General features: G+C 42.5%; 2 protein-coding genes across 9 annotated transcripts in view; both read left to right on the top strand.

The window, feature by feature from the left end:
* The window catches only part of mRpS11 (mitochondrial ribosomal protein S11), a 41,838-nt gene extending 31,451 nt beyond the window's left edge, over positions 1 to 10,387 (top strand). The window contains exon 5 of the mRNA XM_071676945.1: positions 10,034 to 10,387. Coding sequence (XP_071533046.1) covers positions 10,034 to 10,144 — 111 coding nt within the window. The 3' untranslated portion in view covers positions 10,145 to 10,387. The remainder of the gene's footprint in view (positions 1 to 10,033) is intronic.
* A 171-nt stretch (positions 10,388 to 10,558) lies between these two features.
* The window catches only part of Chd1 (chromodomain-helicase-DNA-binding protein 1), a 347,004-nt gene continuing 343,899 nt past the window's right edge, over positions 10,559 to 13,663 (top strand). For 5 of the 8 annotated variants that reach the window (XM_071676941.1, XM_071676940.1, XM_071676937.1 and 2 more), the window contains exon 1: positions 10,559 to 11,013. In XM_071676941.1, the coding sequence (XP_071533042.1) occupies positions 11,005 to 11,013 (9 nt within the window). In that variant the 5' untranslated portion in view covers positions 10,559 to 11,004. The remainder of the gene's footprint in view (positions 11,014 to 13,663) is intronic. The other 3 variants (XM_071676943.1, XM_071676942.1, XM_071676939.1) reach the window with 1 other exon arrangement.

Genomic DNA, 13,663 nt, shown 5'->3' with positions numbered 1-13,663 from the left:
CGGTCATCTTCCAAGCCCCTTACACACACACACACAATCCTGAAGCTTATTTCCGTTTAAATGATGACGACGTTGAGGCCTTTTGGTGTGTGATCACTATTTGTTTCGGGGAAATAGTTTTCATCTACGCCTACGTTTCTCCGTTTCTTAAACTTGTATATATGTATCATGTCTTTCTCGTATATGTATGTAAACACACACACACACACACACACACACACACACACACACACACACACGCAAGCCTAAGCTGAGTACCAGCCCTGAGGCGAGGATGACCGAACGGGTTGTGTGTAAGCCGAGGGCCACGCCCAGGCAGGAATGAAACCCGTGCAGTTCCGACCCCTGGCTGGCCCGTGCTGATTTGTGGTCAGTGTATGAATGTTTGTGTTGTGCGGGGAGAGTTTTACTCTCGTGTCAACACCCCGCCTCTCTCTCTCTCTCTCTCTCTCATATATATATATATATATATATATATATATATATATATATATATATATATATATATATATAGATTATATTATATGAGAAAGAGAGAGAGAGAGAGAGAGAGAGAGAGAGAGAGAGAGAGAGAGAGAGAGAGAGAGAGAGAGAGAGAGAGAGAGAGAGAGATTCAAGCCAGGTGCACATTTATCGACCAGCCCCAAGGGTAGGATGAGCACCAAAGTTGGTTGTAGGCCGACTGCCACCCCCGAGATTCGAACCCATGCGGATCCGACCCCGGGCTGACCCGGGCTTATTCATGGACAGTATCGTTGACTGTTGCGCCAGGGACGCCCTTATGTTTATATATATATATATATATATATATATATATATATATATATATATATATATATATATAATATATATATATATATATATATATATATATATATATATATATATATATATATAATATATATATATATATATATATATATATAGTGCTTGTGTTTTATGTATGTTTGTATGTATTGTATGTATATGTAACCGGACTCCGCTTGCATAAGGCTATACCGCCAGTGAAATGTCACCTTTTGACAAGTGTGTCATTTGGAGCACCGTCTCAAAGAACTTTTCACTGCGAAGTAGTCTACTTAATCTTACCACTGGAAGTAGCGCAGTCTTAGGCTGCAGTACCCTCTGGAAAGACGCCCTGAGGTAGTAGGATTGTGTATATATACTCACGATTCCGGTTCAAAAGTTTCTTGTGCTGATTCCAACGTCAATACACCTGTGGAACGCTTCGAGGACCTGTAGTCCTCAAACTTTAGTCATCAGGCTCAAAGTCCGTCTTCCCACTACCTTTGTTTCGCTTAGTGCTCTCCTGATGCTACTTTTTTTTTTTTTTTTTTTTTCTCGATGACCCACACCCTTGCCCTCTGGCAAGGGTCGCCCTCAAGCTAGATCCTCTACTTAGGATATTTCCACGTTCACCACAGGGAATGGTTGAACTCCTCCCTTACGGACGATGGGTATTGAACCCGACGCGTTCTCCATTCTTAAAGATCTAGAATCTAGAGCAAGTTATCACCCACCACACCCACATTCCTGCAACGCCTCAAAAAAAAGTAGATATTGCCATCTCGGAAGAAGCTGACTGGGATAATTTGCGAAAATTCTTTTCTAACTTTCCTTGAGTAGATATATTACTTTCTTATCTGTTGATGCTTCTGTCTCCGGCAAACGCATTGCAGAAGCTGCTGTTGTGGAAGTGGAACCATTTATGCCCTCATTCTTCAAGACGACCACTTCTTGCAGTCCCTAGTTCAATCGTTCCTGTTTTAAGGGCATTCAGGAAAGGAATCGAGCATATCGACACGTAAAAAACTGGGAGTCCTGTTTTAATATCGAATTTTCTTCCGAACAGTTTCACCGTTTATACAAAGGATTGATTCGTTCTTGGGTGTAGTACGGCTTTCGCATCTGGAATTGATCCAGCTCTGCATCCCTGCTTAATGAACTAAGACAGCGGTCCGACTTATCAACCCTCCCAGGCTAACTTCAGATTTTAACCCACTTGCCCCAGTCTCAATATTTGTTCACAACTTCTAATAGAGGTATTTTGTTTTTTGGTACCCGAGAGGTGGCTGCTCGTGCGCCCTCACCATTACCCAAACCACGCAGTACTCGGCAAGCTGCTGCATCACATATATTACCTTGTGGACATTAGGTAACCTGTGGGTGGGCCGTTTTGATAACTTGCGCTTGATACTTAACTGCCCTGCACTTTCTGCACGTCATTACAACGCTTTATGACCTGCGCTTTTGACCGGTGTACGTGGCAAACTAACAGTGCTGCAGGAGGCTCATGATAGAAGAGACTTTCGGGGTAGGAAATAATGTACGTGTGTGTATATATATATGGGGCGATCATAGCCTAGCGGTAGCGCTCCCGCCTGTTCCACAGGGGTCCCGCGTTCGATCTTGGATGTTGGAGCTTTGTATGTCCTATGAAGGTGCACGTTCATATTCACTTTGTTCGTGTGTGTGTATATATATATATATATATATATATATATATATATATATATATATATATATATATATATATATAATACGCCCTATCCTAAGCCCCGTACATGCATCCACTATAGCTGCTGCTCTTGTAGTCCCTTCTATCCATATATGAGGCTCCTGCAGCACTCAGAAAGCTGGCCACGTCCACCGATGTTGTGACGTGTAACCATCTCTGTACAGAGAATGTAGTAAGTGCTTAGTGTCATCTTTATGACACAAAGATGAAGGGTCTTGGCTCATGTTGAAACGGTTTGTTGTGTTGCAAGTCATGAGTAATGCCCAGAGCGTAAACGGGAGAGTGCAACTCGTATGTGGGTTTTTCTGTTGTATGTCCTGAGATTTGGAGTGTGAGACTTGAGTTAAGCGGTCGTTTGTTAAGTCCTTGCTGGGTTTAGTGTGTATGTACGTAGATAGTGAGTAGAGGTTAATAAGTGTAAGAAGTAAACGTGTGTGTGTGTGTAAGGATGCGCCTCAACCAGTATCAGGGAAATGTGGTCTATATTGGGGAAATTTTTTTTTTTTTTTTAGTGTATTCCCAATGATACAAGCATCGCCAAGGAGACTTTTAAATCTCGATGCAGCATCATGTAGGCGGAGTCCAGAAACACTATATATCGAGGTAGAGTAAGGAACAGATAAATGAGCCTGAGATCCTTGTTTGACTTCCTCGTCTGTTCTTCTCTTTTTGGAAGCTATCAAAATGGATAGGGTTTCCAGCCTCACTTCTCCCACATCTCATAATCACCTACTGTAGTGCGTGTGTGTATATATATATATATATATATATATATATATATATATATATATATATATATATATTTCCATGGACTCGTAGGAATATCTTGATCACGCGCAAAATTGTGATCCTTTCCAATATATATATATATATATATATATATATATATATATATATATATATATATATATATGTGTGTGTGTGTGTTTGTATGTGTGTATATAATTGTGTGTGTGTGTGCAAGCCTAAGTTGTATAATGAATAACTAAAGTTTATAAGTGATTGATGATGAAATGGACATTTATCTTGTTGAATATGCTTAACTTTTAGACAGTTTTGATTTTTATGCAATGCTTTTACGTAACATGTATACTGTTTCCAAAATTTCACACTATTATAAATTTCATCAAAATTTTGATGTATTATATATTTGTATTCTTGCTGAACATGTTGATAACGTACTTTGATATTTGCTACTAGCACAAGGTAGTGTGAGAAGCAATTATATATATATGTAATTGTTGCTTAGCATAAGTATGACCAGGGCAATATGCTTCTTAATGTTATCACATTTGATGTACTAAGTACAGATTAGCCATCTATCTTATTGTCCCCCTAACAAATGCAGTCTTGGTTATTTATGATGGCCTTTGTCACATTTTCTTCATGAAATTAACTTTTCTGGGTTCCCACATTCCCTTGCTAAGACATTTCTTCCTCTGGTCGGCCTAGTTCCATCACTTGACACAAACACACGTTTTTCCTTAGAGATAAGCAGCATGAAAATTCCCTGACCTTTTTGTGTCCCAATTCCACTGCCTCCCCTCATACACACTAATACACAGTTTCTCCATGTAGATCAGTAACATAGAATGCAAGCGTACAACTCCATTATTGTCTTTAACCCCTGCCAAAAACATTATCGCCTGCGCAGTAGACCTCCCTTTACAGCGTGGACGTTATCTGTTGACCCTGCCTGACACAGTTCCGTGATGCCTAACCCACCCCTGGATACAGTTAATCTAGCCACCTTCCCTTGCATCGGTTTCAGTTGGTGATTCAACAAATTCTTTACAGTACTATGTTGTCCATCCTGTACATCCTTTCTGATCGTAAGACACCGAATTCCAAGTCGTCTCAGTACATCACGCTATAGTGTTATCCTACCTCGCGAGATTTTGTGCTACCGTCATTAACTTGTCGCTTCGCATGTGAGAGAAAGGATGTGTTTATCTCTTATGTAAGCCAGCGTATTGCTGCTCTCCGTTGCCATCGCAGCAACTTGTGTTAAGTCTTTTTTGGAGATGGCTTATCTTTGTTGTTTGCTATACTCCTTTTTGTTCTTAGGACCGGTTGTCGTTTGCCTCATTAATGCTACACTTAAAAGAGTATTCAGAACCCTCACTTTGCTTGTGCATGACGCACGACGTGCTCTCGATCCCATTCTTGTTCCAGTCCAATGACAAAATGCCTTCCTTTTGTAGCCCCCCGTATCGCGACCTTCACCGTAGGTCTTCCGGCCCTTCCTCTGACCCCGCAACCCCTATTACCTGTGCTTCTGGTACACATGTATGCAGTTTACACTCGTCAAATTGCTATTGTCCCCACATCATCCTACTCTACCATGGCTTCCCAGCTGTCATACCTTGACCCGCCATGACGTCACAACTCGCCGTTTCTCCTGACATGCCCTGCCATTGCTCCTCAAACATCATACCCTTCCATCGCCCCCCAGACATCATACCCTCCAATTGTTCCCCTGACGTCATACCCTCCCATTGTTCTCCTGACATCATACCCTCTCATTGTTCTCCTAACACCATACCCTCCCATTGCTCCCCAGACATCATACCCTCCCATTGTTCCCCTGATATCATACCCTCCCATTGTTCCCCTGATAATCGTACCCTCCCATTGCCTTCAGACATCATACCTTGCCATTGCTCCCCAGACATCATACCCTGCCATTCCTCCCCAGGCATCATACCCTGCCATTCCTCCCCAGGCATCATACCCTGCCGTTTCTCCCCAGGCATCATACCCTGCCATTTCTCCCCAGGCATCATACCCTGCCATTCCTCCCCAGGCATCATACCCTGCCATTCCTCCCCAGGCATCATACCCTGCCATTTCTCCCCAGGCATCATACCCTGCCATTGCTTCCCAGGCATCATGCCCTGCCATTGCTCCCCAGGCATCATACCCTGCCATTGCTCCCCAGGCATCATACCTTCCCATTGCTCCCCAGGCATCATTCCTTCCCATTGCTCCCCAGGCATCATTCCTTCCCATTGCTTCCCAGGCATCATACCCTGCCATTGCTCTCCAGACATCATACCCTGCCATTGTTTCCCAGGCATCATACCCTGCCATTGCTCTCCAGACATCATACCCTGCCATTGTTTCCCAGGCATCATACCCTGCCATTGCTCCCCAGGCATCATACCCTGCCATTGCTCCCCAGGCATCATACCCTGCCATTGCTCACCAGGCATCATACCCTGCCATTGCTCTCCAGACATCATACCCTGCCATTGCTCCATTGACATCATACCCTGCCTTTGATCCACTGACGTTATACAGTGTCATTATTACCCAGACATCATGCCCTGCCATTGCTTCCTTTGACATCATACCTTGCTATTGCTTCACTTGCATTATATACTGCCATTGCTCGGACATCAAACCTTGTCATTGCTCCCTGACACCATACCCTGCCATTGCTCTTGTGACTTCATACCCTACCATTACTCTCCTGACTTCATATCATAGCATTGTTCTCCAGAAATCATACCCCCTTCATTGCTCTCCTGGCATTATATAATGGCATTTCTCATCTTACATCATATCCTGTCATTTCTCATTTGACATCATATCCTGTCATTGCTCTCCATATATCATTCATACCCTGTCATTACTCCCTTAACATCATATACCCTGTCATAGCTCCAGTAGTGTCATACCCTGTCATTGCTCACCAGACATACCCTGACACTGTACGCGACCATTGCACCTCCGGCATCATAGCCTACCAAATAATCTGGGCTTCGTGTCCTTCCATTGCCCTTTGGCGTCATGCCCTACCTTAAAGTAATCCCGATGCCATAACCTACCATTGCTCCTCCCTGATCTTGCATTCTGTTTTATTGCTCCCCTGACATCATATCCTACCATTGATTCCTTGACATCATGCCGTTACCATTGTCTCCCTGGCATCGTATCCTACCATTGCTTCCCCAGATCCTATCATTGCTCCCCGACGTCTTATCCTACCGTTGCTTCCCAGGTCCTATCATTGGTCCTCTTGACATCATATCCTACCGTTGCTCCCCACATTGCCTCTTGACATCAGAACCCACCATATCTTCCCCTGACATCCTACCAGTGCTACTCCGACATCGTTACCCACCATATCTTCCCTGACATCCTACCAGTGCTCCCCTGTCATCAAACCATATCATTGATCCATTGACATACTGCCAAAGTTTCCCTGACATATCCTGCCATATTTTTCCCCTCTACATTCTACCATAGCTTCCCCGACGTCCCCAGCTAACTCTCCTTTTGAGAGTCTACCATGCCTTTCGTGACGTCACATCCTACCATTTCTCCCCTGACACGGAATCCTGCAATATCTCTCAACACCATAGACTTCCCATTTACCACCTGACGTACCCTACTATAACCCCCCACCCCATTTAATTTATTGCCTTTGACATATCCTACCATCGCTTTTCTGACGTTGTTCTGCCACCTCTTCCCAGGCGATGGCATCCTACTGATGATACTTAAACACTCGGGGACATGGTTTGCGACGCCTTACCTTGCCATGGCTTATCACGCCGCGCAGTCATCGCTAACCCATTTCTCCTATTTTCATTGTATTTTGCTGTTGGTCCCCAGTTGTACTCTCTGATGGTATTGTTCCAGCAGACTGGTGATCTCAGTGCCGCGGTGTTCCTTGAAAATTTCATGTACTGCTATTGCTCCTTTGACTTTCTCCTTCATCATGGATCGTATAACTTTGCTAGAAAAAAAAAAAATTCCACAACCTATTTTGCTGAGAATGTTTCCTTGACCTATTTTGCTGCGTGTGTTCCCTTACCTTTATACCTCATTTGCTGTGCTTCCTTTGCAACTTTAACAGATGGGTGGTGGCACCTTGAAATATATTTCCGAACGGTAAGGGCACAAATCAATTCAAAACCCTTAACTTCGTACCCTGCTACCTCTCCTTGACTACACCAGTATTCTTATATGATACTGTTCCTAGTAATTGTTTCTCCCTAACGCACAGTCTTATTAATTCTAACTGCTTCCCATACCAGTACCTTATTAATGCTAACTACTTCCCATACCGTGCACTATTGGGTCATTGCTCGTCCGATACAGGATTATCACATCTCTTTAACCATGATTACGAACTTGATATACGCATGAAATACCATAGCTTTCGCAAGTTGCCTGCTGGACGTCGTGTCTCCCGCCAAAACTTTTTTTTTTTTTTTTTTGACAAATAAGAACAGTATCTGATCCTTTTAACGAATGGCGTACCCTATAATCCCTCTGTTGACATCCGTTCCAACACCTTTATTTATGAACATCATACTCAACCTGTTCCAGCTATATTTAATGATTTATTTTATTCTTTTACAATATTAAAGGTCAATAATTACCTCTCCCCCATCAAATTATTACGGTTTCCTCAACTTGACACTCCAGACGAACGTTATGCCCCAGTTCGCAGCTCACCTTGGCCGTGGCACACACTCGAGTGAGAAACAAAGATGCCACAAGGAATCGTTATTGTATACCACCCACAGTGGCACCGACTATCTCCCGACACCGTCATCACACGCTTCTGCTTGTGGTGCTCGTGACGGGCACTGCCCTACTGCTTCCACTACTGTCACTGTCCTTGTTCCCTGCCTTTTACTGTGAACAGCGTGTGATTCATTTTCAGTCCTCGTAGCATGCTTGTATCATTTTTGGATCTCTTGCCACGAGCATATCATGACCTCGGCGCCAGGTAGTACTGCGCCTCGCCACCGTAGTTTACCCTATAGTCGTTGGGTATATACCCTGCGCCTGCATGAGAGGAACTTGCTCCCTCCACCTTGGCTCCTGCCACAGACACTTTCCTGTGTTTCATTTTAATCTGCTGTGATGAATTACTTGCCCCTGTGTTCTTCTGCAGTACTCTTCATCTCTCTGCTTTCTTGCAAAGGACATTCGACCCTGACGTGCTACAGGCACACTCCCTGCAGTGAACATTACTTGTACTGCCATTTGCTTCACCCCCCCCCCTCCCCCTCTCCTATAGTTCAGCAATTTTGCTTTGCCTATGACTCAAGCTTTTCACTTCCTGCTGCAGTCACGTGTTCTTACCCCTTGCCGGTTACAGTCACTTGTGTCTTACCCGGATTACTGCCTCAAGAAGTGTTCTGCTTCTTCATCATGTATAATTACCCTTGTTTCAACTCCTGCTCTCCATATCAGGCTGTATCGTACCCCAGACCCTGCAGCAGAGGCTCTCGCAGCACCATGTTACCAGCAGTCTGGTCTCTCTCTGCCTGTCGTGATTTCTAGCCTCACATCCTCTTGTGGGCAGTTGCGTCTTGGACCCACAGCTTCTGGCATTCTTTCCCGAGCTCCCATGCTCCGGGCTTTATCTCCATGTTGCTAACGTTGTCTTGTCCATTCCTCATGCTTTGGGTATGGTACCCTCTACCCCTGACCTTCCTTCCGGCATGGTGTTTTACCTTCGACCATGGTGTGGGTGTGGTTTCTTCCACACATTACTTTCATTGTCCAGCCTTTTACCCATACCCTGCAACATACACCTGAGGACTTGCATGGACTGCACCTAACCTCTGCCAACGTACACTTGCTCCTAGCACACTCTTCCTTAGTCTAACCCCCCAAAATGTTCGTTCAATCCTTACCTGTCCCATGAACAGACACCTGTTTTTCCCCGTGTTCATCTTGTACAAGCTCTTACACCCTATTCCTGCCTATCTTCATCTGGGTGTGCTTTAGTTTTTACTTGCCTGGCCTCTTCGTCAAGCATTTTATACTTTCCCAGCCTCTTGCCATAGGCAGTAGGCATGCTATCATCAATACGCCTCTGCAGGCACCCAACAGTCTACTGTGTCGCCCTTGCAAGACACACTGCCATACCCCACTCGCGTCTTCACGTTGAAACTGCCTTTTTTCATGACACTACACAAGTGCACAGCCTCTCCCATTTCCATATCTTGACGTGCTACCTGCTTGAGACTGGATTATGGGTAGAGTTCAACCCTTGTGCATTACCTCAAGCAGCTTCTATGTAGCTATTAATGCCCCACTGTGTACCCCTAGTTACAGGTACCAAACTGGGCTCGTGCACGCGACAACCCCCTCCCTTTCCACCTTTGATTGACAGTTGCATGTGATTTTATCAATTTCTCATTGATAGACACTTTCTTATTGGTAGACATTGGTACAAACCCCCCTCCCCCAATAATTCTCTCTCAATTTTGGTGTAGGTAGGCCCCTTGTGTTACCTCACTGTTTTTCTAACACTCAATAGTTTATTATTGACACTGGTCATAGTCATTAATTATGAGACTGGTTATAATCTTATCTATCACTAGTCATTTCTCGAATCTGCTGTTTATCCACTTGTCTCGCCATCATTTTCTTCCAGTAAGGATAGTTAATGTCTGACGCCCATTAGGAATGTGATCAGTGCTCTCTGAAAGAAATGTTTTCGTAAAGATTTATTGTTCTTAATGTATCTCTTCTTTACAGTCAGCCGTGAAGGGATTGACGATGGGTGGACTGAACGTGGTGTCTATCACTGACAGCACTCCCATAATGACCACGGATTCACCACGACCGAGGAAAGCCAAGAAGTTGTAGTCACGTAGGCCACCCATGCAGGGCCTTACAGCTTCTGAAGTTTTCTGAACTTCTGTCTAGATGTGAACTGAAATAGTCTTTGTATTATAATCGTTTGGAAATGTTATACATCACTTTATTCTAGAGTTGCCATGGTGATTATCTTTATTTGTCATCGGACCAGTTGATGTGTTAACAGATCCATATTGATATTTTGTTATTAATTTGTCTTAGACTGATCATAATAAATGCTTATTATCAGAAGATTGTTTAATTTACCCCATGTTTATCATCACTTTTAAAGTATCGTCTATGTATCTGCATTAGTTTTTTCCAGGTACAAGAATGTTATTGCTAAGTAGGGTAGAATGTTATACTTTATTGTTTTTGAACAGTGCAGTGTGGACGACGTCATCGAGCAGAGGATTGTGGGTAATAGTAGGAACATGGCTGACGAACTTGGGCCTGGCAGACTGTGTTTGGTTCCACACAAATCTTAAAATTTTCAAGTCATCCAACCCCTGAAGCAACCGGTTACTATCCCGAGAACATCTTAAAGATCCTGTGGTTATCTGTGTGTATATAGTTGAAAAACAAACGTGTATATAATGTGAAATAAGGAGACAATTGAAATTACGACTCTGCCGTCGAGACGAGCTCCGTAAAATGGCTGACGGGCAGCCATCTTTGACGGCCACGTAACTCGGGCGCTTGTAGGTGCTCTGAGCCAAGCCCTCATGCTTGTGCGAAAGTGAACGGAAATGAGTGATAAGTAAATCATTCCCGCATCTTTATATGATAGTAATAAAGCGTATATAGTGTGGTTGTGACGTCCTCGCGGACTCCGTCTCTGATCCAGATTTGGGACTTGCCGGCTCAAGATGAGGGAGGTCAGTCTCGTTTGTTTACATCAGCTGATGCCAGTGTTTACATTGGTGTGCTACAGCTGCTGTTGTATGTGATGTATTTTCTAGGGTTTGAGTGTACATCTATGATATCTATTGGATGTTAGACTTCTAATTGATACTTAAAACTTAGTTTTGCCATCAACTAAGTTGCTTTAATTAAGTAAACCGTAATTAATTATTATTTATTACACACTTAATCAAAGGTATATTTTTTTGAGAGCACTATCTTGCAACTTGTATTTATGCAGAACTTCCATGGAAAAGGAAAGATTCTGAACTTTGAAATATGCAAACCAAATGAATATCCTGAGTCAGCACAGGTCGTAATTTTATTATTTTTACAATAAGTTCTAAGTGTTTCATTCTCTAATGCATTTAGCATGACAGGAGATAACACATGGATGAGCCTAGGAAAGATTTTAAAGGAAAATGACCATGACCCATTTTAGTAAATTTCACTCAAACATTGGCACATGTACACAACCTAATGTGGAATTTCTCTTGGTTAAGTGTATAAACATGGAACTTGAGATTATTGATGCTGCTGAAAGTGTTGCTAAGGTTTGCATGTAGCTGTACAGATGAGTTAAAGTTATAGGTTATTTGATGGCAAAAATAGCCTTATTGAAAATAACTGTGAACTAAGTTTGCACATTAGCTTATCAAACGACCTGTCTTGGTTTGTAAGTGTCCAAGGATGAGGCAAATTTCATTATGTAAAGTAACTTTAGTGATTCCATACTCAGTATGTGCAGTTTTAGAGTTGTATAGGTATGTTCATATACAGCTAACAATAACTGGTTAGCTTAAGCTTTCATCTGGTTTCTAGCTATGTTGGCACAGATTAAAACCTCTCTGTGGCTTAATGCATATAATTGTCTTGGATAAACTTATCCCTGCCACCAAAGTTAAATTAGTAGTTTTATCATTGAGGATTTGATACAAACATCTTCGAATATGTATTAATGTTTTTGTTTCGCCTTGAAGGTGATATAGCAATATCAAGATAATAGAACGGGAAAATGTCTTGGATGAACTTGTCCCTGCCACCAAAGTTAAATTGGTAGTTTTATCATTGAGGATTTGATACAAACTTCTCCGAATATGTATTAATGCTTTTATCGCGCCGTAAAGATGATATAGCAATATCAAGTTAATAGAACGGGAAAATTGTCATATAAATTATGAAGTGTAGATCCCTGTAAACTAAAGATTGTTGATTATTAAGACATAAGAAAATGCATTATATAAGCCAGTTTTAACAGAACTTAATGGTTTTCATTTGTTGGCAGAATCTTGCTGTATTATGTAAAATGTTATAAATGCCAATTATCTTCATACCTGTTTGCCAGTTCCTGCATTACCAAGGTAGCACCAGTAACAGACGAAGGAATGGCTTCATTTGTTCACATCCTATATCAGGGTGTTAGGCGTAGTGTGCCAAAAGTAGAGCCTCTTACCCACAGACCTTTCTTTGGTGTCCTCTCAGTGTCTATATATACCCTGGTTCATTATGTATATGTCCGTGTATATGAGTGGATGGGTCGTTCATTTGTTTCATGGCACTACCTCACTGATGTGGGAAATGGCAATCAAGTATTGTAGTAGATATATATATTTTTTATTATGCTTAATCATTGCGGTAGGGCCATGAAACAGACAAAGAATGGCCCATACACACTGCATATACATACATACACATACTCAGACATGTACATATATACACATGTCCATATTCATACTTGCATGCCTTCATCCATTCCTGGCGCTACCCTGTGCTACTCTGCCCCACAGGAAACAGTATTGCGTGATGTAGTTTGCAGATATCCATGAGGAAAATGAAATGCAATAAGTTCTAAAGTGCACTGTGTAATGATCACATCATCGAGTTACAAGAATGAGATTGGAGACTTGGAACATTCATATTATATATTAAATAGAGGTGGAGCCAAGGCGCTGCTGGTTCATAAGTATTTGTGGTTAGTGATGTCAGGCCGGGCACCATGCTTGTTATAAAATGGATCCTTGTCTTGTCCACCTAATAAGATTTTATGACAGGCACAGTGCCCGACTTGAACATCATGAACCAGGATCACGTGTACCAATGGCACCTTAGCTCCATCTCTGTTTTGTATGCAAGTTGACTGACGCCTTCTATTTCATTAGCTCCATCTGTATTTTGTATACGAGTTGACTGTTCGAAGCCTTCTATCTCATTAGCTCCATCTCTATTTTGTATAGAAGTTGACTGCTCTAAGCTTTCTATCTCATTCTTGTATCTCCCCTCATGGTGTAAATATATGAAAGTGCACTTGGGAACTTATCATATTTCATTTTCCTCATTCCCAGCAAATACAAGATTTAGAACAGTCTGTTGACATACAAGGAAGAGACATAGCTAAGATACCATTGGTAAACAAACGTTCCTGGTAACTTGCTTACCAATGACGTCAGTGAGATGGCACCAGGAAACAAAGAAAGGCCACATCCGCTATCACCCTATCTCTGTCTGTTAATGCACAGAAACCGTGGGTCCATATCCAGGCCCCACAGACTTTTCCATGGTTTACCCTGGATGTTTCAAGTGCCCTGGTTCAATCCCGACAGCTTTTCGATCCCGGTATACCATATC

Source organism: Panulirus ornatus, chromosome 24, assembly GCF_036320965.1.
Source record: "Panulirus ornatus isolate Po-2019 chromosome 24, ASM3632096v1, whole genome shotgun sequence".
Lineage (NCBI taxonomy): Eukaryota > Metazoa > Arthropoda > Malacostraca > Decapoda > Palinuridae > Panulirus > Panulirus ornatus.
This window is presented reverse-complemented; position numbering and strand designations above follow the sequence as displayed.